The sequence below is a fragment of the Xenia sp. Carnegie-2017 genome, unplaced genomic scaffold (genome assembly GCF_021976095.1).
Source record: "Xenia sp. Carnegie-2017 unplaced genomic scaffold, XeniaSp_v1 HiC_scaffold_3, whole genome shotgun sequence".
Taxonomy (NCBI): domain Eukaryota; kingdom Metazoa; phylum Cnidaria; class Anthozoa; order Malacalcyonacea; family Xeniidae; genus Xenia; species Xenia sp. Carnegie-2017.
The window spans coordinates 8,346,445-8,373,969 of record NW_025813493.1 but is presented as its reverse complement, the minus strand read 5'-3'; the positions used below and the strand labels follow the sequence as shown (position 1 = coordinate 8,373,969).

The following is a 27,525-nucleotide window of genomic DNA, read 5'->3' as shown; positions in this document are numbered from 1 at the left end:
TGCTATAAATGTAGTTTGAGACCCCAGAATTTTCAACAAATTCACAACGCATTACATAGGCCTGCTCTAGCAATTCAATATGGACGACATTAAGGAATTATTCGAACGTTATTTTCATCGCGGTTATTTTCATCGCCTATAAAATGCGTTGTGAATTTGCTGAAAATTCTGATCTAAACCGCAAAAGAGATAGAGAATCATATCCATATATAGTTACGTCAAATATAAAATATGCATCAAAGTAACTAAGGAGACAAAATGAAGAAAACAGGAGTTGTTTTGCGATATTGAAATACAGTTACATGAAGCTAAGTGTGAAAACGTGCTCAATATTATGCAGTGCTCATGATTTTCGTTTCTAACTTGTATCCGAGTAGTTAGCAAGAGTACTCACTTGTCAAGCACTTGAATACAGACAATTTGTTTTTTTATTCTATTAAAGGTATTATGATTTTACTTTTTTTGCTTTTCTAAGCTTCGTCTTATGACGTACTTTGCGCTGTTCCTACTAACAACATTATTAATCTAAAAAAGTCTGTCAAATGTAGTTAAGCGAAACAACTAAATTTTATAATTTTTACGAAAATCTCCAGTGCGTATAAAACGTATAAAACACAATGTATAAAACGCAATAGCAGAGTATCGGAGAGTGTTGCGAAACAATGTTCTTGTATTAAACAAGGAACATGCGATTTCTCCTTTATTACTATTACTTATCCAAATAAAAATTAAAAATAGACTGATATCATCTAAGGATCTTACATTTTAAAATGAAAGCACAACAAAATGGTGTCAATGGACATGTCACAAACAGGGTGCATGTGATTTCTCCTTTCTTCCAATTACTTAAATTCAATTTAAACTCAAACGGAAGAAATACACTTACTGTAATTCAGCAGAAAAACTTAAAATCTTATTTTGTTTTGTAAACATGATTTACATGAGACAATCTTTTGCATATTATTTCTGAGATTTTTGATTCCAAAAACTGTTCGTAAATATTTCGACTTAAATTTTGTGATATTTGAATGAAGTTAATTTTGTCCAGCATTTCCTTTAAAAAATATTATCCATTATTTTATACTTTATTCAATGAAATAATCTAAAAGCTCAAAGATGGCTGTCGTTCATGCAAAAAATGTTCTTGAAATGCAATGCAGAGAATGGAAGTGATAAAATAAATAAAATAAAGAAAATTAGCCATTAAAAAAATTGCGCAACAAATTTTAGCTCATTAAAATGAAATAAAAGTCAAAATATCTCTTAAATAATTTGCAGATTTTTTACACTTCTGCTTATTTTTATGTATTCGACACACCATTTTACGTCAATTTTTATTTATATTGATTGATATGAAAATCATAATCCAGAACGTTTCATCTCAGATTTTTCCATCAATCACAAATCAAATATGCTCTTAATTTTGTCAAGTTAACGATATCAATTGGAAATAAAATGCAAAATATTTAATTCAAATCCAAATTTACAGAATATAATATTGGCGTTATATAAAATTGCCTAAAAAGGAGCTTTGATTTCAATATCGTCTTCAAAATACATATAACATAACATACAACCTATTTATTTCTTGTGTGAACGTTTGAAGTGACTTTGACTGAAATGCTGGTAAGAGCTTCATTTTTAACCTCATTTTACTTATTATTAAATCATTTTTTCTTTTGTTAGTAGTTATCTTTCATTATTATGTATATAAGTTACGTTGCAAGTGCTATCTGGTTTCTATTATCCTGATGAGTGTGACAGCTATGTATAATCCAATTAAATGTAATACGAAGAGAAATTTCTGTTAAACAAAATCATAGCTCGTGTTTAAATTTCTATTTTACTTATTTTATCCTCTGTAGCACTGCTTTAGCACACTGTTTTCAACACTCAATTTATTTAGGCTAGCTATGAATTTTCATAAACTCTGCAAATTATAATAATTGTATTTTATTCCGAAACAAATGTTTTATCTTATTAGAGCATATTTCGAAGTTTTTTTCCTGCTGTAATGTAAAGAGTTTATCAATACAGCTATTCTAATGTGTCTACATGTGTTTCTGTTTCAACATAGAACGTCATGTTTATGACAGCAATACTTGTTTTTAATGGAATCTTTGTGGTTTCATGTGATCCAATAGGTGAGTTAAACTGCTTACTCATCAGAAAGTACTCAAATTGTTGTATGACACAGAAACTGAGCATGCTAATCTTTCAAAATAGATTGCTAAAAAATCAGACATTTTCAATTCTATGCAAAATTAAAATATAACTTGCCGCGCATACGTTACATCCGTTAGAGCTGACGTAAAATTTGTTTTGCTATATTGAAGCTTACATGAACGGCTTCCAACTTTGTTCTTATTTCTTCTTTTGAATTGAGCTTGAAGATATATTATACTAGCAAAATATACGAAAAATACAATATCGAGCTGTAATCAACTCACTTTGCTATATATCTTTTCAGATTAGATTTTTTAAAAATAAAATCACACAGTGAATAAATTTTGAAAAAGCTGTATAATTTATGTGACAGCTCAAACAAGTGTGACGTATTTGGGGTATGGTTCTAGTTATGCGACAAAAGCTATTTTTAAGCAGTGGAGACAATATAGCAACAACAGCATACGGAACATGTTTCCAATACGCAATATTATTTCGCTGATGGGGAATATCTAAAAAGACGATGCAGAGGCCGGTTGAGACTTGAAATTTCATAGATGCCCACACATGGAAATGGTTGAATTCTGGCTTTGGCTTTCCCTGATTTATGTATAAAGAAAGATTTGTTATATATTTTAAATTTTTACGATGTGACTATTTATTTCCATAGGACTACTAACAACTAACCGAACCATTGGATATAAGAAATCTATTGACCCTACTATCATCAGTGAAATAAAATCGAGTATCAATCCAGGTAAATATTAAACATCAGTATATCAAGCTGCGAACAAAAATACAATTGCACTTTCAAAACTTTAATGAATTTATTTGCATTGACTAACTATTGTAGGAAAAATTTACCTACAAACTTTAGTCATAATTGTAACTATTCTACCACAAATTTCTTTGAACAGTTTTTTTCACAAGCAACTTTTTATATGGATGACTGTTTTACAAACAATTATATCACGAGCATTTGTCTCACAAACAACTGAAATATTGACATCTGTTTAATCATTGCCAATGCCATGATCAACTCACTTATCACTGTCTATCTTTTTAAAAAGCACCATCTTCAACTGCTGTACCACGTACACCAATTAGATATCAGTTTTTAAATTTATGCAAAAATAAAAAATATTATCAATGTTACAATGATGTTTTTCTTTCCTAGGTATCAATGAAACTACTTTGATCCCGCTCCTTATAAACGAAACCAAGTTTTCTTCAGCATCACCGCCAGTGAAAATAATTAGCAAAGAACAAACAGCTTTGCCACAAACAACTGTTGAAATAACAGCTGCTCCAATAACTACTAACTCTACAACAGATATTTTACGATCTATTCTCCCATCGATGATTTTGTCATCATCGCTCATCGAACTTCCCCCTATTACAACAGCTGTGTCATCAACAACTAATGAAACAACAACTATGTCGTCAGTAAAGTTTTCTTCAACTGCTGCCTCACATACACCTTCTAGTAACTATAAGTTATTTTTCTTTTAGATCTAGATCTAGGTTACAATAAACAGTAAGTGTACCAAGCTATTATTAGCTAAAAATACGATTACTCTTTCACAACGTTATTATATGCATAGACTAAATATTGTAGGAAAAATTTTCCCACAAACTTCTGTCATAATTGTAACTATTCTACCACGACTTTCTTTGAGCAGTTTTTCACAAGCAACTTTTTGCATGGATGACTGTTTTACAAACATCTATACCACGAGCATTTGTCTCACAAAGAACTGAATCATTGACATCTGTTTAATCATTAACAATGACATTATAAACTGACTTATCACTGTCTATCTTTTTAAAAAACACCATCTTCAACTGCTGTACCACGTGCACCATGTAGATATCAGTTGTTTAATTTATGCAAAAATTTAAAATGTTATTAATGTTATAATGATGTTGTTCTTTCTCAGGTATCAATGAAACTACTTTAATCCCGCTCCTTATAAACGAAACCAAGTTTTCTTCAGCATCACCGCCAGTGAAAATAATTAGCAAAGAACAAACAGCTTTGCCACAAACAACTGTTGACATAACAGCTGCTCCAATAACTACTAACTCTTCAACAGATATTTTACGAGCAATTGTCCCATCGATGATTTTGTCATCATCGCTCATCAAACTTCCCCCTATTACAACAGCTGTGTCATCAACAACTGATGAAACAACAACTATCTCGTCAGTAAACGTTTCTTCAACTGCTGACTCACTTATACCTTCAAGTAACTATAAGTTATTTTTCTTTTAGATCTAGATCTAGGTAAAAATTAGCCGAAAGTGTGCCAAGCTATAAATAGCTAAAAATACGATTACTCTTTCACAACGTTATTATATGCATAGACTACATATTGTAGGAAAAATTTTCCCACAAACTTCTGTCATAATTGTAACTATTCTACCACGACTTTTTTTCAGCAGTTTTTCACAAGCAACTTTTTGCATGGATGACTGTTTTACAAACATCTATACCACGAGCATTTGTCTCACAAGCAACTGAATCATTGACATCTGTTTAATCATTAACAATGCCATCATCAACTCACTTATCACTGTCTATCTTTTTAAAAAACACCCTCTTCAACTGCTGTACCACGTGCACCAATTAGATATCAGTTGTTTAATTTATGCAAAAATGTAAAATATTATTGTTACAATGATGTTGTTCTTTCTCAGGTGTCAATGAAACTACTTTAATCCCGCTCCTTAAAAACGAAACCAAGTTTTCTTCAACATCAACGCCAGTGAAATTAACTAGCAAAGAACAAACAGCTTTGCCACAAACAACTGTTGAAATAACAGCAGCTCCAATAACTACTAACTCTTCAACGGATATTTTACGAACAATTGTCCCATCGAAGATTTTGCCATCATCGCTCATCCAACTTCCCCCTGTTAAAACAGCTGTGTCATCAATATCTGATGAAACAAAAACTATCTCGTCAGTAAACGCTTCTTCAACTGCTGCCTCACTTACACCTTCAAGTAAATATAAGTTATTTTTCTTTTACATCTAGATCTAGCTAACAATTAACCGTCAGTGTGCCAAGCTGTAAATAGCTAAAAATACGATTACTGTTTCACAACGTTATTATATGCATAGACTACATATTGCACAAACAGTTTTCCAACAAACTGCTGTCTTAATTACAGCTATTCCACCAGAGACTTCTTTCGAACAGTTTATTTACAAGCAAATTCCTTATGGATGACTGCCCTAGAAATATCTATGTCTCACAAACATTATTAATGCTGCAATGTTGTTTTTCTTTCTCCAGGTATCAATGAAACGACCGTCAGCCCACTCCTTATAAACGAAACCAAGTTTTCTTCTACATCACTGCCTGTACTAACATTCACTACCTTTCCAAAATCTATTTTAGAAACGTCGAGGATTTTGCGTACATCGCTTATCGAGCTTTCCTCTATCAAAACAGCTGTCTCATCAACAATTGTCGCAATAACTATCTCGTCAGTTAATGTTTCTTCAAAAGCTGTCTCAGTCACACCTTCAAGTAACTATCAGTTATTTTTCATTTATTTATATAAGAAGAAGAAATAGGATAGCAGCGGGTTTTAATTACTTAAGAAATAGAAAAATTTTTCCTCGTCGATATAGAGTTATTAAACTACGCGGGAAAGTTATTTTTTCTATCATCGATTTTGATAATAAGATAAATATGTTTCTGCCAATAAAATATGTGATCGTCAATTTTGTCCCATGATTTATCTTCTTAGTAGTAGTTATATTCAAAGCCATACTTGTCCTTGTAACGGTACAACTAATTCGTATTTACTAAATCACAAACTTTACTTTTTCTCGAATAATTTTTTTCAAGTCATGTTTATTCACTGATGTCAACAACTTTGATAAATGTCGTAAAAAATTTTTATTCAGCCCTCTTGTTTTTTCTTTCTTTCAGAGCAGCACAGTACAACAAGTATGACACCAGGTAAAATGCACATTAATCATTGGACATGATATAAGTATTTGTGTAATATATGCATGAAGAAAAAAGTTTGTTTTTAATGGATTTCTGTCACGATAATTAGCTAATTCCCTTTATTTCAGTCAATCAGTAATATGGAAGTGCTTTCACCAAACTCAATAATTATTATAGTTACTTTCAAATTACGTTTAAGTGGTGTAATAGTTGTTTGAACGCTAAGCCATTTAGTCAACATGTTATTTTCTCCATCGAACAAGCTTTGAAACGAACAACTAAACGTTAAAACGTATTATAAAATATTTAATATGAAATTATCTGTATATATTATACATTTTATTTTATTTAGCTATATCAACAACAATAATACCAGTGATAACAACAACAAGTAAACCCACACCAACAGGTAATACTGAATCACTCTTACAAAAAAAGTTTGTAAGAGAACTAGCAAAAAAAAAATGAAAGGTTATTTGTTTAAAATGACCTACAGCCCAATTTCATCAGTCAAAATTTTATAGTTACTTGTGATACGAGTGATGCAACTCACCAACTTCAAAAGGTGACAAAACTGGCAATATGCATACGACTAATTTTTTTTCTCTTGCGTTGATATACAGTCCCCGAGTTATTATTCTTTGTTTTCGTTTTAAAAATGCTTGATAGGATTTGTTTTAAAACTATTGTTAGCAACTTTTTTCACTAAAAGTCACATTTGGGCACTTTTCAAAATGGCAGCATCTTTCCTTCCCTTTGACCTTTCCATTAGACGTCTATGAGATTTAATTAATATAATGTATTAAAGTAAATGGTTTGAACCCGGGAGCACCGTTACATGTTTGTAACATGTTTTTTTTTTTTTTGACAAAAACAACTATAACTCTGACTTTATCAAACGCAACACTTACAAACCCAACGAACCCAACGAACCCAACGAAACGAACAACTCAGTGACAACAGCAACGATACCTTACATCAAAGGTACGTCTGAGACTATCTCGCGTATCTTACGACCATACAACATACGTGTCGCACATAAACCAATCACAACGTTACGACAAGTACTTACGAACATAAAGGACAAAGAACAACCCAACGAACGACAAGGTGCAGTTTACAAAATAAACTGCTCCGACTGTCACGCCTCCTATATCGGGGAAACTGGCAGGACTTAAACATAAGACTTACTGAGCACAAACGAGCTACTAAGAAACAAGACAAAACTAATCACATTGCCGAACATCACCGAATCACAAAGCACAACATTGACTGGGACTCGGCGAAATGCATCACTTACAGTACTGACTATAGACAACGGCTTACATTAGAAAGTTGGTATACCAACTTGGAACAAACCCCCCTGAACAGATCACAGCAATTACCGGCACCTTACAAACGACTTATTCACAATACAAACAAACGATCAACTAAAACATTACACTTCAAACTAATTCACAATGACAATACACAATTGACACCCACACACTACAACTAAAAACGTCACACCTAAATCACACATCACAACTAAAAATAAAATATTTCACTTCACACTAATCCACAATGACAATACACATTTCCTGCACATTTCCTGTACACACAATACAATGACGTAAGAACCAGACAACAAATACGGCTAACCTGACGTTTACTCCTCATTTGACTCTGAAGATGACTACCGCTAAGGTTGTCGAAACGTCAGTCAACAACAACAAAAACAGTCCTTCTCAGGACTTTATTAACCTGGACGATCATCATTTACAAACATGTAATATAATGTATGTGATGCAGTTCTGATGTATGTTGCTTGGTCAAAACATTTTTGTGAAACTGTATTATCTATCCGTAGACAAAAGAAATTAGGTTAAGGTACACCATTGAAATGAAATACGTGGAACACCACCTGTAATACAAAACCGTAATAATTCTTTGAAGCCTTGATTTTACCCAGACATGCTCGTATAGTAAATCAATTTTCAATGCACGGGAGAATCTCGAAAAACCCCACACGTGTCTGTAGTGAAATCTCGCGTGTCTGATGTATTATTGGGCCTCAAATATTTTCTTCAGATAGCATTCTATGTATTTTAGTTCAATGAGCTACACAGCAATTTTTATCAGGCCAAGTAAAATTATGACATAAAGTTAACAATGTGTAAGTGTTTAATTAGGGTATTTACTTGATAAGCAGATAAAGATGATGACGAGGATAGCGACGACATAGATGAAGTCGATTGTGATGATGACGACATTGACAGCGATATTGATGACGATATGTGATGATGATAGCAATAGCGATTCAGATGATGATTAGAAATAAAGTTAACATGTTTCTCATACCAGTATATTGTATTGAAATTTTGGTTCATTACCACAAACATACTTTTGCTTGCTACATATATACAGTGATTTAACATAAACGTATATAAGTATATAAACGTATATTTTTAACTGCTTTTTTTTTGTAGGAATTCATAGCCTTTTTACGAAATAAACATGGTATATACTTATCTATTAAAAGCTTTTCATACACTTTAACAAAAGTCATCGTAAATTTACTCGATGCTGTTCAAATTAATACTGTGGTATAATAAGTAAGTACACTTCTAATATGAGACCTTTCAAAATTATGAATGCGCTATACTTACAAAATATGAATCTTAACATCAAAAGCGCAAAAGAGGTAGAGAATCATATCCTTATATAATTACGTCAAATATAAAATATGTATCAAAGTAACTAAGGAGACAAAATGAAGAAAACAGGAGTTGTTTTGCGACATTGAAATACAGTAACATGAAGCTAAGTGTGAAAACGTGCTCAAAATTTTGCAGTGCTTATGGTTTTCTTTTCTAATTTGTATCCGAGTAGTTAGCTAGAGTACTCACTTGTCAAGCACTTAACTACAGACAATTTGTTTTGTTTCTATAAAAGCTATTATGATTTTACTTTTTTGCTTTTCTTATTTTCGTCTTATGACGAATTTGCTGCTGTTCTTACCAAAAATATTATTAATCTAAAAAAGTCATTCAAATATAATTAAGATAAGCAAATAAATTTTATCACTTTTACGAAAATCGGTTGTGCAATCATACAATGTCTACATACTTTAACAAATTCCGATCAAAGTATTGCTCTTGAAATAAATTGATTGAATTTTTTAACACCTTATTAAATCCATAATCATGCACTTACCAAGTAATTTAGCGTATAATTTTAACTTTCTTTCTGTGGTCGGACAAAAGATTTTTAGTTTGTATTTAACCAATCATTGCTCAAGTTTTATTCAATTCAATGTTTTGGCACTAGATGAAGGAATTTAATATTTGCTATTCAAAATAAACCAGCTTTGCTTTCTTTAAAGTCAAATACAAGCAATTCATGATAAAATTGATATTCAATTATTGTGTAAGATGTGTTAATATCTATAGTATTGCAAAAGCTGCATGTAGCCATTATAATTTGAGAACGTTGAATTTTTACTTGAAATTAATTCATCATAGAGTCAAAATGACTACTAGAAAAAATATTAAAAAATTGTTGATATCATGATAACTCTATTTCAGAAAAATATTTTTCATTATTTGTTCATCGTCCTAGCGTGAGAATCCCAGGTACATTTATCAATATCATTGTTTAAAATGAGTGCATTGACGAAGCATTTTATGCACTATTATTCTAGTTGCCAAGGTAGAAAATCTAATGTTTAAAGCAAATCTGATATATTTTACCTTATAGAAAATGCTTATATATTGAACAGGGAATTTAACTAGCCTATAACATGTTTTCTTTACGTCAGTGTAAGATATTTAGATATATACATTAGAGTTGAGATACTAATAATCAAAAGAACTCGTTATGAAAGGTGGAAAACATTAAAAGATGCAATAACGTATTTTGAAATAATTGTTTTGTTTTATTGGACAGACCATTCAAAAATCTCAACACGATTTCCTTGTTTGGATTTGCGAAATTAGACAGCTAAACAACTGATTGTAACGTACAGCTTAGTAATTTGTTCTTTTAATACTTCAAGCAAAAAGGATCTTAAGAAATGTTTTGATATTTAATGTTGCTAATTACACTGTTAAATAAATATTATATATAGATTTCTTATTACTGCAGCTAATTGTATAGTTTCGAGTACAATTATAGATAAACATGCATGTGTGAATTTTTTAAAGAATGTAACGAAATAGTGAGAGTACAAAGAATAACAACATGTCTTTGATGGATTCCTGATACACACATTAAATGATAAGTTAAAACTTCGTCAAAAATTATGCGTGTCTCTTTTAAAGAATGTTCTGGTACAAACTAAGTCTTTGCAAACTCGAGGTTTCCAGCCTCTACTTCCAAAATTGTAATGTAGTGATGAACGGTATTCAAAATTCATTTTGCTAACACACAAAAAACACTTTGTTCATTATTAATTCAATGTTTCCTTCCTATTTACTCGTTATGTTGACAATTTGTCAAGTGTTTGGTGCACTTGATGTACTTGTAAAAATTGTTATTGTGAGTAAAATATCGCTTTGAATTCTGTTATAGAAAAGAAATTTCATCATTTAAGTAAATCTGATTTACACAGAAAGAACTCAAAACAATACAATAATTCGTTCAGTAACCTGCGGGAGTTAATGTATTAGTTAATATCATCTTCATACAACGAATGTTTACACAAAGGTTATTTTTGTATTTTTAAGCTCCATTATTATAGTTTGGACCAACGTTAAAAAAAAACAATGAAAAAGTGCCATCTTAAAGATCTGCTATTCATTAAAATTTTAAATTTGGTGCTAAGTGACCCCATAACTTCGGAGCAAGCTGGGTGTGTCGAAGGACCAGTCTTACCTGGTAAGTGAAGAAAAAACTTAGTCAATTAACTTAATGAGTTGCACACATTTAAGTAGCATGAAATAATTTCAATATTGGTAATGCAAATAAAACTGAGATAGAAGGCATTGTTATAATAGGAAAATACATACCTTTCTCTAAAATTTTTATTGTACTACAAGTCACTTTTTACAGCCATTAACATCTTTCGACATTTCCCTGTGAAAAGACGTTTACTTCAGAAATGACAAAAGAGCAGGTTTTAGACTCTAGCTAATCTGCAACTTAGTTCAAATTCTTGACAAGCAAAGATTGTCAAATCTCATTTTAAACTGCGTATGGACGAGAGATTCTCGCCCCTATAGCAATTTACTGGATGGCACCGTGTTTCGACATTATTCCAAAGTAATCATCATCGAATATATATAATATACTAATCCTAACACGGTTTTATATGCACATGAAAAACATGTGACTTGGACGAGATTTGAGCTCACTCCTTCGGGATACTAGTCTGAGTATCTGCTATAGTGGTGAGAATCTCTCGTCCGTACGCAGTTTAGAAAATGATTTGTCTCTTCTCCAATCCCTGTGGGCTTGGTAGCTCAACAGGTAGAGCGGCAGACTAGTATCCCGAAGGTGCGAGCCCAAATGTTTTTCATGTAAATATAATACCGTGTTAGGAATAATATATTATCTTCTGTTGCAAGTAAAGCGATTTTTGATTTCTCTGATAAAGGGGTATACTACATTAAAAAAAGGAAGAATTATGTAAATTGCAAATAATATGCACATCTTCACCATTTTCATGTTACTTCTTTCATATAGGACAGTGGCAGCCTAAATTGAATATAAGAGTCCTTCCATCGCAGTCCGTACCTAGCTTTTCTCAACTAAACATTGTTTGTGATGCAAGCGCGGCAAGAAAGATTAAATTGCTGCTTAAAATTACCAAAACCACCTCTACCCCTAACAAGAATTCTCATTAATATTGCAGTCTACCTGGTTAAAGAATGTTTTTCTCCCACAAATGTAAACCAGTGCACATATAATCTGACAGCATTCTTTCAAGGCATACCACCAAGAATCAGTTGTACTGCTTTTGATGCTACTGGATATTGCAGATTTCAAATAGTTAATGTCAGCCTTGTAGAAAATAAGCTTGTTAGTACAATATGTAAATATTAAAATTTTCATAAAATTTGCAATTAAGGGTGCAAATCTTTTTTGAAAAGTGCAGAGAGTGTCGATTAGCTATACAGTTCATAGTTTGTTGATAGTTTAACTATCATACTGCAGTTATGTGCATCTTGGTTGAGAATAAATCATTTAATCGCCGAGAGATTAAATCAATATTTAAGTAAAAATTTTGACCTTTGTTAATCATTAATACATCATAAATAACTCATATGTTTTTGGAAAATGCAGTTTTCATTTCGATACATTATCTGTGCCAAAAGTTAACAATTGGCTGGTGGGCTTGTTGAAAGACAAATAGAAATTATTCACTGACTGAACATAAATCATCTTATTTTAATTCTATTTTTCACACTTTTGATTTATTTTTTGCTTTTGTAAAGTAACGATCGTTTATAACATAAGGTGCCAAAAATGATCTGATAACTCGGATTTTTTTCGAAACGTTTGCTATCGCTATGAGTTTAGAGTTTGCACAAATATCAGATTCAAAATACTGCACTACTTTATGTTTTAGTTAAAAACCAAAGACGATTTCTCAAATTTCCGAGAGAACTTAATTTTTCATATTTAATATGACAACATTCAACATGTTATTGGCTTATTGCGAGAATGAAATAATCACTAATCAGTTATGCTGCGTACTTTTAAATATTTTGATAAGGACAGTCAAAAAAGAATTTGAGTGAAATTTGATCTAGAGTCAAAAACACTTTCAATGATAACTATTTGATGTTAAATCTTTAAAAAATATGCCAAAAAACGCTACAGAAATCTTAATCAAGTTTCTATTCGTTGTGTTTGTTTAAATTACTAATATGTCATCGCGCTGTATCCTGTTTTGATAACTGCATCAAAGAGCAAAAAAGAGGAATGTACATGAAATCTTTTTGTTACCTTAAACTTTTCTTTTTTATTCTTCAGTTATATAATAATGGCATTACATTACATGTATGAACCTAGAGCTCAAGTTTCCCAAGAACATGAGCAGTTTCATTATATGTTCAAACACGATTTTCATTATTATTTTATCTGTATAAAGAAAATTAGCTAATATGTCCAAATTTTTTTCAAATGATGATGACAACGACAAGTCTAATGAAGAAATTGAAAGTGATGATAACAGTGACGATGACAGTGATGATAGTGAAAATGATGAAAATGACGACGAAGACGGGATGACTAAAGAATTAGATGAAAAAACATTATGCTACTAATAACTGCTTTACTTTTATCTACATAAAAATTTCGTTTCGGATAAAAAAACTCCACTTTTTTTCCAATAGGCATATAGTTAAGTGTTACGTCTGTTTGATCGTACGTAAGTGCATGTTCAATAAAAAGCTTTCTTCTGCTAAAAGGAAGAGATACAAAGTAAACTTTTAAGACACAAGGCAACCTGTAGTGAAAAAAAGCAAATGGACGTGTAAAGCAAAAAGAAACTTTTTCCAAATCTTTCCATTGCAAAAGATCATTTTCATGAAATCATCAGTGTAAAAACAGGTTTTGTCCTTCTTGCGCATTGAGAGCCGTTCTATTCAAATTTTTTGACAAAGATTTTTGACGAAAAAATTAATGAAAAAACGAAACTGTACCTAGTAGCTCTGACCATGCAAAGGTTACATGTGCATGGTTTTCATTGGTGGCAGCACCATGGGGTGAACGGGGGTGGACATTTCCCAGTGGTCATTTAGAATAAATTTTTAAGTGTCTTAAACCGCGAAGCAAATATTCGAGGGTGTGGGATAAAATCATTTACAATTTCTCCATGTAGAAATTGATATGCTTGAATTTAGTTTTATTCAATTTTTTATGACTCTGATATGTCAATGAAGGCAGTAAAATTTCCTATGCATATTAGCTACAGTGATCATGGCATGTTTGAAGGTACCATTTACAACTTTCTTTAAGAATTAGTTTTTGAATGTTGTAGCCCCATACCTTTGGTAACCAGCACAATTATTTCCTCTTTGCCGCATGCTTATGCTTTACTAATGCACCACATCAAATATTAATGAAAAAATAACTATTTTTCTCCACTGCTAATTTTTCTCCATTTTTCACTGCATAAAAACATCATCAAAAACAATCTAAAAAAATGTAATACAAAAATCTGAAAAAAATCGAATAATTTTGTCCAAGAAAAGTGTAGTATTGTTATAGCAGACCAAGTACATTGTGTAAATGATGAAATTATCAGAGCAACTTTGATATACGTTGTCATATTTTTTTATCATATCCCAGCTGATATATATCTATTTGCTTGTTGGGTTAAAAAATTTTTTGGCAGGAAATAACAAAATATCTATAGCTACGTATTTAATTTTATAATATACATGTAGCCACATGATATTTTGCTTTTATGCAAAATGTTTCGAATGATACTCGATCTCAAAAGGGTATAAATTTTGCTAACGATACTCATTAATGATGCTGCGAACTCATTTAAATTTTGTACGTTGTTATTATTAAAGTGCTTATATTACGAATTTTAGCCCCCCCTTTTTTATGAACTTAATTGAAAGACCTTGTTTCAATGATTTTAAATCTGCAATTATAATTGAAATTGGATTGGTGAAAGTGATTTTACGGACGTTCAAAGTCACGATTTTCAGCATTTTTTTGGCGAACTTTTTGATTGGTATGCTTATGACTTGTGACGTAGAAAGTTGAACACATATATCAACATGGCGTATTCTACTAGTAATCTTAATAAGAAACGCGGAGGAAAACACTGTGTTGCTGGCGGACCCAATCAAATTAGTTGCGCCAATGATTCAAAAACCGAAGGAATGTCGATGCACAGGGGCCGCGGAAGTATCTCAAAAGTAGGGGGGGCACTGACCGAAAAGCGCATGTGAGTTTGCAGCTTACTGTTTTAGTATATTACAGATATGCATTGTTTCATGAATCATGATTAAGTTTCAAAGTCTGCAAAATATTGGTAGACATTCTTAGAATGCTATGCGTATTCTCTACTGCTCGGCGTGCGTGCTAACAAATTGAACTAAGATGACTACATGAACAATTTTATTAAGTAATGCGATCTCATTAAAATTTCCCAAAAAATCTAACCCTACGTTCGTTTTTCAGAACAAAGTTCTTAGCGATTAAACGTAAGTCCAGTTCGTCAGTTCTGGCCTTGTTTACATGCATAACAATAAGATTATTGTAGCCTGCTGCCGTCATTGTGCTCGTGAGATGTGTCTTGACAAGCCACTGGCATGAAAAAGATCGTTCTAAAGAGGCTGCGCTCATTGGAGCAAGAAGGTAAATCTGCAAGAGTCGAACAACATTAGACATTGCCATGAGAATCTGCGATGAGTTATTTTCTTCGGTTGAGAATATAGATGTTATGGTGTCAATTGATGTCACCTTCTTTACTTGTGGAAGTCGCTGCGAGATAATTCCTTCAAGAAGCTTTAACTCCGCCTTCAGCTGGTGAAAGTCGAGGTCATTTTCGTAAAGGTGTTCAACTTCATCATTCAACTCAAACTTACGCCCGTTTGCTGCATTAATGAGCACGGTTTCGATGTTCATCAATACAGAATATGTTTTTTCATCGAAGCGCTCCTGTAGTGAAGCCAAGCACACATCAATTGCCTCAACATACTGGGCACGGTGGGCGTCTTTCGCAGTTTGGAAATAATGTTGCTCGCCGTCTCCGTGTTGAAGTCGCCACGGAACTTTCTTCGGTCTTTGTTGTGTACGATCGCCTACAAAGTTGATAGACTTGCTTGAAACAACTACTTGGTCATAAGACAAAGAGAAGTTGTCTGGTTGACGCTGCAAGTTTGTCTTCAAGGCATTTATGCAAGTAACAGTTGTTTGTGCCGTTATTGAAGGCTTCTGTAAGGCTTCTTGTCCACACACGCTGAAGATATTCTGCGCAAAACTCAAACCAAAGTACGAGGAAAACTTCTTCAATCGGCTAGCCATACCTGATGCTGTGTCACGAACGGTGGACTTGCAAGATTCTTTGGCAATGCTAAGTAATGCAGAGTAGAGGGCCTCGTAATTGTGCAAGACAGCCGAGATGGCTTTGGTTCTTACTGTCCATCAAGTTGGACACAGCAAATGCGGATTCTCAACTTGCGTGCCGCTGTCTTCAATCTCCTTGGCAATATGCTGGTATTGCACCATTCGTATTGGTGAAAATCGAATAAACACGGCCAACTGCTTGCACCTCCTTCAACGTATCGCTGATAATCCAGCTCTCCTTTACACAATCACGCAAAGCCAAGTCAAGACTGTGGTTACCGCAACGAATGTACAGGGCGTGAGGATTCTCAGAAGATATTCGGGCAGCAACCCCACTTCTGCCTCCAGCCATATTTGCTGCTCCATCATATGTTTGCCATCGACAGTCGTCTATCGTCAAACTGCATCGCAACAAAATGTCCTTCAGCGAAGTGGTGATTGTTTCAGCATCGGTTTTCTCTAGCTCGTACATTCCGAGGAAATCTTCATGGACGGACAAGTCGGTTCTAGATATCCAGCGCAAAAAACATGTTAGTTGTTCCTTGTTGCTTATGTCTCTAGACACGTCTGCAATTAGGCTAAATAATTGTGATTCCTTACGGATGTCTGCCACTATAGATCTCAGGACTGCATTGCCCATCATATTAATCAACTTGTTTATGATGTCGTGATTGAGATATCTTCCGTTGTCAATCCACTCCAACAAATCAGGTACATTCTCTGCTCTTAATTTTAGCAACTGTTGCAAGTTACTCTCAAGTTCAGTTTTACCTTGCAAACTTTGGGCTTAGCGTGCCAAATATCTTATACTACTTAGTTGTTTTAGCAACATTCTTCTTCGAGTTTACTGGGTTTTCTTCAATTCACTGACCAATATCGCTTAAATATCTCTTCTTGAATCATCAGATAATAAAACTTTCTCAGTCGCCTCTGCGTGAAATTTAGACTGAGAGTGTTTTTTAAGTTTTTCTCGGCACTTCTTGTAGTCGCTGAATTCTCCTAGGAGAAAAGCCTTTTCACCATTATCACTGAAAGTAATAAGGTCTTGACGCATCGCTCTTTTACAGAAGTAACAGGCAATGGTGCCTTTTGTCATGCAGTATGTGACCATGTATATTTCAAAAATATAGAAGACGGACAAGTTTGTACATTCCACGATCCTCCTGTACTGGTTTGCTTTCTAGACGTGTGCTTTATTTATTCTAGTGTAGGATGGTAAGGCTGCCGGCCTGCCTAGTCAGAGTGAAGATTTAGATGAAGATACCACAAGTAATACAGTCAGGTATTTTATCTTATAAAGAATTAGATTTCTGTTTTATTTCATAATAATGAATTTTCTTAATCGTGTTACATAATTGATGAAGGAGCAAGCTCGCATGAACAACCTATGTTCATGGTATTTTACATCTCATTGGTTGAGTTATTTGAAAAATTGTGCTTTAACTGCAATGCTGAAAATCCAAAAAGAACACATTAAACACATTGGTCCGATGGCCATTGTAGAGCAAAATTGTGGTAAATGTGTTGAAAAGAATTTTATGTGGTAAACACAAGCAGGTAAAGGCCGAATATTCTCCCATCCCATCTGGATCATCTGGAGTATGCACTTCATCACCATCTCCTGCGAGCGGTTCATCGTCATATGCGAAGTCGTTTAAATGCTCGACATAACCCACGGATTCCGAGCTCGAATCAGATACGCATTCAGACATCGAATTCGAATTATCTGAGCACTGATTTGAGGCCATACTTTCCGGAAAACTTGTTTTTTAATATTTTATTGAAAATACTGTCATTATTTGTTTTTAAGACAAGAAAAACGACAACAAAATCATCTCCTATAATACAATATAATATTGACAGAAACAGACGTGTTCAACTATCTACGTCACAACTATCAATATGGCGTCGTAAAAAATTCGCAAATAGTACCCGACTTTGGAGGCAAAATTAAGGAACTTATATTTATCTGTTTAAGCCCAGCGACATGTCATAGTTCTCCAAATAATCCAAATTTTCAATTAAGCTCATAAAAAATGGGGCTAAAATTCGTAATATAAGCACTTTAAGCCCTTATTAACCGAGCGTGAGGTCTTTACGGAGAAATATCGGACCAAGGTTATTTTGTACAGACCTAATCCGTAGGGCGAGGTTTGTAAAAAAAGACAGAGATCTGATATTCCTCAGTAAAGACCGATAAAGTGAGGTAATAAAAAGTATAATTATATGATCTGAAACGATGCTTGCCTTCTTTCTCGTACTTGCTGTTTTTAATCGTTTGATTTTCACTTTTCTATTTTTCTCCAATAAAAAATAAAATGCTTCATATTGTATCGTTTGCATAGTTAAACTGTTTTCCGAGTGTTTTTCCTTCGACTCACATTCGTACATAAATATCCTCTTGTGTTCTCTTATCGTTTGTTTCATTATTGTTCCACTCCATATTGTATCGTCTAGATAGTTAAGCTGTTTCCCGAGTGTTTTTTTCTTCCAATCACATTCGTAAAAGGTTTTATTGTTTCTTTCATTTAGCGTTTTGCTGTTTGCATTACGAAGTTTGTATACATTTAAAAGTAAAATTACACATTTTGAGCCGTGGTCGATTACGGGAAAATAATGGACTGGTAAAAATGTTTCTCAGCCAATAAAAGCGCGCCATTTTGCCGGAAGTGACGCTCGCCATATAATAATAATTATTAAAGCAACGATATTCTTTTACACGAAAATTAGTTTTCATTGAAATTTCAAAATGCAAATTGCGGCAAATTAACTGTCCATAACAGCTACGCAAATTAAATACATTTATATTGTGCAATATGAGATTTATCTCAACTTTACTTGTCTTTTACTAATCTATTTAGGTATAAAATGGAGTTAAAATAGTATTCTACCTGTGGCAACAAACTTAAATATATCTTTTGCACCACATCTTTCTCTTTCAACTGTGCTCCACAACTCAAACAAAAAAAAAACTGTACAAATTTGTCTGCACTGTAAAAACATTACTCTCTTTTTCCCTTCGAGACATGAAAAGGAATCAAGAGCGCAACAGCAGTAGAATTGAGAGTTCATGAAAAATAACGCATATATCTCTTTCTTTAAAGTATATTTTCATCGTAATAAGAATTTGATATTGTTTAGATGGCATCAATTTTTTATTCCAGTCGATCGACATTTAATAAGTTTTTTGTGTTGACAGATTACAACGGAAGAATAAAAGAAGATTTATGCTTCTTTTTAATTATTTGAGAAATAAAAGATGTTTACTGTGTTTGCAAAGGCTTGTGAAGACTAAGGAGACGTTTGGGAGAAATCGGGAGCAGATTGGTGCTAGCCAGAGATCGAAGGTCGAAAATAAGGTTGCACCTGCTCAAGAGTCTCTCACAAAGTTCTTCGAGGTCTCCAACGTAACACTATCAGCATTTCACTTTTTTAACCGTTAAGAGTCTCGTTTTCTAATTCGTAACTGACAACCCATCCACCATTGGCTACCACCAAAAAGGACTGGTAAGCTGCTGGTAAACACAACAAGATTTTAACCAAACATTCAAGATAGTGATCAATGAATGTTTTTTTGTCAATACTCCTGCATATTACTATTACACATTATGTTTTAAAGACCATTGGACTTGACTAGTTTTGAAACTCAAATACCCACATTTGTTTATACCCAATTTTGTTATTTTTAAAATTACGTTATTTAATTTTCTGTTTGGTTTTTACAGCTAGTTTTTTTTTTGCTCACAAGTGTACGAACAGATGAGCATTTTTCTCAACTACCTTCACGTTTACAAGAAATTTATCAGAAATCAAAGGTTTCTTGATTTTTGAAATTCATAAAAACTCTCAGCAACACGTAACAACAATAGACTGCTTTTTTTGAATTAATTAAGTTGAAAATCCATGATTTCCTTGTGAAGATGTGAAATTACTGAAAAAGGTGCGAAAGATTGAATAAAAATAGTTTGCAAACATTTCTATCACACTCAAGGTACAACATACCCATCTAGTGTTTCAAGTGTTTTTGTAACAAATGTGCTGTCGTGATTTCTAGTAATTGCATACATTTATGAGATTATGGATTTTAATCAATCAACAAATGTCATATTTTTCCATGAATATAGTATAGTTGAGCAGTATCTTTTGAAATTTAGTTGATCTCCCAAAGTGCACGGACATCATAGTTATCATCTGACATAACACAGTTTGGATTATTGGACCAACCAGATTATTGGACCAACCGGATTGTTCATTGTAATGCGAAATGGAGGATCTATTACAGTGCAGGGAAATACTGTTCAGTTACCCTATAAAAAGCGAGGTGTAGTTAAAGTTAAGCACCTTCTCTTCTTTCTCTTTATACTCATTATTTCCTCTGGTATTGTTTTAAAATGCATAGCATATTATGCGAGTTCTTTTGCAATTGTTACTTGTGTTACACAAATGTAAACTTTTCCTTTATACTTTATCTAGGATAAACATAGTGAAAACGAAAGGTCGAACAATTGAAATCAACACCAAAATTGGTTTAAAACTCATTTATAATGGTCAGCAGAATGTCTTTGTAACAGCAAAAAGTCGATACATGAACAATATGCTGGGGTTATGTGGAAATTACAATAAAAACAAAAACTATGATTTTATAATGCCCGATAAGAGACAATCTAATAATGTTTTGGAATTTGGAAATTCGTGGAAAGTTTGGCACACATGCCCAAACAAGAATCATCGTTAACATCCTTGTGTAAATGTGAGAGGCATTGCCCGAGAAATAAAGTAGAAGTGCCATTTATTAAAAGAAAAGCCGTTCTCTACTTGCCAAACTTCCACTATTAATCATGACGAATATATTTAAGATTGCGAGTTTGATGTCTGTGCATGTAACGACGGCTCAATATCTTGCCTTTGCCAAGAATATTTTGCTTGTAGTGTTCAAATTTGTTTGTGGATGACTTATAACTAAAATACGTAAATTTTCACAATGAAAGAAAACCCCAGTTGTTAATTGTTTTGGAACGTATATAAAACAGGAAAAAGTGCTGTCGTTACATTAATTAATCATTTTTCAAGCTCATCCCTTGAAAAAGAATATTTGTCAGGCGAGCGCTACCACAGACTATCTTCTTTCTACGGTGACCCAGAAAGCTCAAACAAAATAAAATATTTCTGAACGCAAAACAAACTATTCAAACCTTAAAAAAGATTTATACAATAAAAGGAATATCTCAAAACACAAGCACAAGAAATACACAATGCAACTAATTGTTCACAGCACAAACAATGTTTCTCGCCACGCAAGCAATAAAGTCGCAACGCAAGCACAAAAACTCGCAACGCAAACACAAAAACTCACAAAAACAAAATTTGACAAAACGGAAATGTTTTCACAACGTAAGTTAATACAACCGGAAATTAGACAAAAGCAATTGCAGACAGCCTGCTTTGGGAAGATATTTCAAAAAATTTCGCTATAAATGTAGTATTGAGACCCCAGAGTTTTCAACAAATTCACAACCCATTACATAGGCCTGCTTTAGCAATTCAATATGGACGACATTAAGGAATTATTCGAACGTTATTTTCATCGCGGTAATGAAAATATGGTTATTGTTAGAGCAGGCCTATAAAATGCGTTGTGAATTTGCTGAAAATTCTGATCAAAACCCAAAAGAGGTAGAGAATCATATCCATATATAGTTACGTCAAATATAAAATATACGTCAAAGTAACTAAGGAGACAAAATGAAGAAAACAGGAGTTGTTTTGCGACATTGAAATACAGTTACATCAAGCTAAGTGTGAAAACGGCTCAAACTAAATTTTATAATTTTTACGAAAATCTCCAGTGCGTATAAAACGTATAAAAGTATAAAACGTATTTTATCACTTTTACGAAAATCGGCAGTGCATTCATACAATGTCTACATACTTTCACAAACTCCGATCAAAGTATTGCTCTTGAAATAAATTGATTGAATTTTTTAACACCTTTTTTAATCCATAAGCATGCACTTACCAAGAAATTTAGCGTATAATTTTAACTTTCTTTCTGTGGTCGGACAAAAGATTTTCAGTTTGTATTTAACCAATCATTGCTCGAATTTTATTCAATTCAATGTTTTGGCAATAGATGCAGGAATTTAATATTTACTATTCAAAATAAACCAGCTTCGCTTTCTTTAAAGTCAAATACAAGCAATTCATGATAAAATCAATATTCAATAAAATATTGAAAAAATGTTGATATCATGATAACTCTATTTCAGAAAAATTTTTTTCATTATTTGTTCATCGTCTTAGCGTGAGAAACCAAGTACATTTATCAATATCGTTTGTCAAACACTTGACTACCGACAATTTGTTTTTTTTTCTATTAAAAGTATTATGATTTTACTTTTTTTGCTTTTCTGAGCTTCGTCTTATGACGTATTTTGTGCTGTTCTTACTAACAACATTATTAATCTAAGAAAGACTGTCAAATATAGTGAAGCGAAGCAACTAGATTTATAATTTTTACGAAAATCTCCAGTGCGTATAAAACGTATAAAACACAACGTATAAAACGCAATGGCAGAATATCGGAAAGTGTTGCGAAACAAGGTTCTTGTATTAAACAAGGAACATGCGATTTCTCTTTTATTACTATTACTTATCCAAATAAAAATTAAATTTGGACTGATTTCATCTGAGGATCTTACATTTAAGAATGAAAGCACAACAAAAATGGTGTCAATGGACATGTCACAAACAGGGTGCATGTGATTTCCCCTTTCTTGCACTTCCTTAAGTTCAACTTAAATTTAAACGGAAGAAATACACTTACTGTAATTCAGCAGAAAAAGTTTAAAATCCCATTTTGTCTTGTAAACATGATTTACATGCGACAATCTTTTGCATATTATTTCGGAGACTTTTCATTCCAAAAACTGTTCCTAAATATTTCGACTTAAATTTTGTGGTATTTGAATGAAGTTAATTTTGTCCAGCATTTCCTTTAAAAAATATTATACATTATTTTATACTTTATTCAATGAAATAATCTAAAAGCTCAAAGATGGCTGTCGTTCATGCAAAAAATGTGCTTGAAATGCAATGCAGAGAATCGAAGTGATAAAATAAATAAAATAAAGAAAATTAGCCATTAAAAAAATTGTGCTACAAATTTTAGCTCATTAAAATGTAATAAAAGTCAAAATATCTCTTAAACAATTTGCAGATTTTTTACGCTTCTGCTTATTAGTATGTATTCGACACACCATTTTACGTCAATTTTTCTTTAATTTGATTGATATAAAAATCATCCTGAACATTTCATCTCAGATTATTCCATCAATCACAAATCAAATATACTCTTAATTTGCTCAAGTTAACGATATCAATAGGAAATAAAATGCAAAATATTTGGTTCAAATCCAAATTTACAGAATATAATATTGGCGTTATATAAAATTGCTTAAAAAGAAGCTTCGATTTCAATATCGTCTTAAAATACATATAACATAACAAACGACATATTTATTTCTTGTGTGAACGTTTGAAGTGACTTTGATTGAAATGATGGTAAGAGCTTCATTTTTAACATCATTTTACTTATTATTAAATCATTTTTTCTTTTGTTAGTAGTTATCTTTTATTATTATGCATATAAGTTACGTTGCAAGTGCTATCTTGTACTTATTAACCTGATGAGTGTGACAGCTATGTATAATCCAATTAAATGTCATACGAAGAGAAATTTTTCTTAAACAAAATCATGGCTCGTGTTTCAATCTCTATTTTACTTATTTTATCCGCTGTAGCACTGCTTTAGCACACTGTTTTGGACACTCAATTTATTTAGGCTAGCTATGAATTTTCATAATCTCTGCAAATTATAATAATTAAATTTTATTCCGAAACAAATATTTTATTTTATTAAAACATATTTCGAAGTTTTTTCCTGCTGTAATGTAAATATTTTATCAATACAGCTATTCTAATGTGACTACATGTGTTTCTGTTTCAACATAGAACGTCATGTTTTTGACAGCAATACTTGTTATTAAGGGAATCCTTGTGGTTTCAAGTGATCCATTAGGTGAGTTAAACTGCTTACTCATCAGAAAGTGCTTAAATTGTTGTATGACAGAGACTGAGCATGCTAATCTATCAAAATAGATTACTAAAAATCAGACATTTTCAAGTCTATGCAATATTAAAATAAAACTAGCCCCGCAAACGTTACATCCGTTAGAGCTGACGTAAAAATTGATTTGCTTTATTGAAGCTTAAATGAACGGCTTCCAACTATTCTCTTATTTCATCTTTTGGAATGAGCTTGAAGATATATTACACAAGCAAAATAAACGAAAAATACAATATCGAGCTGTAAATAACTCATTTTGCTATATCTTTTCAAATTACATTTTTGCAAAATAAAATCACACAGTGAATAAATTTTGAAAAAGCTGTATAACTTATGTGACAGTCCAAACAAGTGTGACGTATTCGGGGTATGGTTTTAGTTATACAATGAAAGCTATTTTTTATGCAGTAGAGACAATATAGCAACAACAGCATACGGAACATGTTTCCAATTAGCAATAATATTTCGCAGATGTGGAATATCTAAAATGACGATACAAAGGCCTGTAGGGACCTAAATTTAATAGATCCTCACTTATGAAAATAGTTGAATTCTGGCTTAGGCGTTCCCTAATTTATGTATAAAAAAAATTTTGTTCATGTATTTTACATTTTACGATGTGACTATTTATTTCCATAGGACCAGTAACAACTAACCGAACCATTGGATATGAAAAATATATTTCACCTACTATCATCAGTAAAACAAAAAAGAGTATCAATCCAGGTAAATATTAAACGTCAGTATACCAAGCTGCCAACGAAAATAAAATTGCACTTTCAAAACTTTAATGAATTTATTTGCATTGACTAACTATTGTAGGAAAAATTTTCCAACAAACTTCTGTCATAATTGTAACTATTCTACCACGACTTTCTTTGAACAGTTTATTCACAAGCAACTTTTTTTTATGGATGACTGTTTTACAAACATCTATACCACGAGCATTTCTCTCACATAAAACTGAATCATTGATATCTGCTTAATCATTAACAATACCATCATCAACTCACTTATCACTGTCCATCTTTTTAAAAAACATCATCTTCAACTGCTGTACCACGTATAACATTTAGATATCAGTTGTTTAATTTATGCAAAAATTAAAAAGATTATTAATGTTACAATGATGTTGTTCTTTCTCCAGGTATCAATGAAACGAACGTCAGCCGACTCCTTATAAACGAAACCATGTTTTCTTCTACATCATTGCCAGTACTAACATTCACTACCTTTCAAAATCTTATTTAGAAACGTCGAGGATTTTGCCAACACCGCTTATCGAGCGTTCCTCTATTACAACAGCTGTCTCATCAACAACTGTCGCAACAACTATCTCGTCAGTTAATGTTTCTTCAAAAGCTGTCTCAGTCACACCTACAAGTAACTATCAGTAATTTTCCATTTATTTATGTAAGAAGAAGAATTAGGATAGCAGAGGGTTTTTATTACTTAAGAAATAGAAAAAGTTTTCCTCGTCGATATAGAGTTATTCAACTACGCGGGAAAGTAATTTTTTCTATCATCGATTTTGATAATAAGATAAATATATTTCTGCCATTAAAATATGTGATCGTCAATTTTGTCCCTTGATTTATCTTCTTAGTAGTAGTTATATTCAAAGCCATACTAGTCCTTGTAACGATACAACTGACTCGTATTCACTAAATCACAAACTTCAGTTTTTCTCGTATAAAATTTTTTAAACCATGTTTACTCGCTGATATCAATAACTTTGATAAATGTCGTAAACATTTTTATTCTGCCCTCTTGTTTTTTCTTTCTTTCAGTACAGTACAGTACAACAAGTACAACACCTGGTAAGATGCACTTGAAACATTGCACATGATAAAAGTACTTGTGTAATATATGCATGAAAAAAAGTTTGTTTTTAATGGATTTCTGTCACGATAATTAGCTAATTGCCTTTTTTTGTTAATCAATAATATGGAAGTGCTTTCACCAAACTCAATAATTTTTATAGTTACTTTCAAATTACGTTTAAGTTTTGTAATAGTTGTTTGAACGCTAATCCATTTAGTCAACATGTTATTTCCTCCATCGAATAAGCTTAGAAACGAACAACTAAACGTTAAAACGTATTATAAAATATTTAATATGAAATTATCTGTATATATTAAACATTTTATTTTATTTAGCTATATCAACAACAACAATACCAGTGCTAACAACAACAAGTAAACCCACACCAACAGGTAATACTGAATCACTCCTTCAAAAAAAGTTTTTAAGAGAACTAGCTAAAAAAAAATGAAAATGGCAGCATCTTTCCCTCCCTTTGACTTTTCCATTAGACGTCTATGAGTTTTGATTAATATATTGTATGTGATACAGTTCTCATGTCTGTTGCTTGGTCAAAACATTTTTTGTGAAACTGTATTATCTATCCGTTAAGAAAAGAAATTAAGTTAGGGTACACCATTGAACTGAAATATATGGAACACCACCTGTAATACAAAACCGTAATTATTCTTTGAAGCCGTGATTTTACCCAGACATGCTTGTATAGTAAATCAATTTTTACTCCACGAGAGAATCTCGAAAAACTACACACGTGTCTGTAGTAAGATCTCGCGTGTCTGATGTAAGATTGGGCCTCAAATATTTTCTTCAGATAGCATTCTATGTATTAAAATATGTTCAATGGGCTACAAAGCAATTTTTATCCGGCCAAGAAAATTTATGCGAAGAAGTTAACAATGTGTAAGTGTTTAATAAGGGTATTTTTTTGATAAGCAGATAAAGATGATGACGATGATAGTGACATCGGTGATGAAGATAGTTATGATGACGACAGTGAGCGCGATATTGATTACGATAGTGCTGATGATAGCAATAGCGATTCAGATGATGATTAGAAATAAATTTAACATGTTTCTCATACCAGCATATTGTAATGAAACTTTGGTTCATTACCACAAACATACCTCTGCTTGCTACATATATACTGTGAGCTAACACAAACATATATAAGTATATAAACGTATATTTTTAACTGCTTTTTGGGGAATTCATAGCCTTTTTACGAAATAAACATGCTGCATATACTTATCTATTAAAATCTTTTCATACACTTTAACAAAATTGATAGTAAATTTACTCGATGTTGTTCAAATTAATACTGTGGTATAATAAGTAACTAGACTTCTATTATGAGACGTTTCAAAGTTATGAATGCGCTATACTTACAGAAAATGAATCTTAGCATCAAAGTCGCAAAAGAGGTAGAGA

The 27,525-nt window shown here is 32.4% G+C and overlaps 1 protein-coding gene and 1 long non-coding RNA gene across 4 annotated transcripts; both read left to right on the top strand.

Annotated features, from left to right (window-relative positions):
• Nucleotides 1-375: 375 nt before the first annotated feature.
• Nucleotides 376-27,373, top strand: LOC124455105 (transcription initiation factor TFIID subunit 11-like). 3 transcript variants are annotated; one of them, XM_047005841.1, is made up of 10 exons: nt 376-442; nt 2,078-2,144; nt 2,837-2,923; nt 3,344-3,652; nt 4,107-4,415; nt 4,867-5,175; nt 5,469-5,705; nt 26,064-26,093; nt 26,433-26,489; nt 27,034-27,373. In XM_047005841.1, the coding sequence occupies exons 2-10, from the start codon at nt 2,084-2,086 to the stop codon at nt 27,150-27,152; spliced, it is 1,518 nt and encodes a 505-aa protein (XP_046861797.1). In that variant the 5' UTR covers nt 376-442; nt 2,078-2,083; the 3' UTR covers nt 27,153-27,373. The 3 variants fall into 3 exon arrangements, with proteins under 3 accessions (XP_046861797.1, XP_046861796.1, XP_046861798.1); XM_047005840.1 differs by lacking the exon at nt 376-442 and adding an exon at nt 1,580-1,626; XM_047005842.1 differs by lacking the exons at nt 376-442; nt 2,078-2,144; nt 2,837-2,923; ... (2 more) ...; nt 4,867-5,175; nt 5,469-5,705 and adding exons at nt 23,631-23,708; nt 24,159-24,225; nt 24,913-24,999; nt 25,525-25,656.
• On the top strand, nt 10,860-12,337 carry LOC124455106. Its single transcript, XR_006951713.1, has 2 exons — nt 10,860-10,991; nt 11,799-12,337. It is a non-coding gene; the product is annotated as an uncharacterized LOC124455106 (long non-coding RNA).
• Nucleotides 27,374-27,525: the final 152 nt, after the last annotated feature.

Excerpts from the sequence above, each read along its gene's own strand:
- LOC124455105 (XM_047005840.1), top strand. Across the intron at positions 5,176-5,468 it reads TGCCTCACTTACACCTTCAA|GTATCAATGAAACGACCGTC; the intron begins GTAAATATAAGT and ends TTCTTTCTCCAG. Across the intron at positions 26,094-26,432 it reads TACAACAAGTACAACACCTG|CTATATCAACAACAACAATA; the intron begins GTAAGATGCACT and ends TATTTTATTTAG.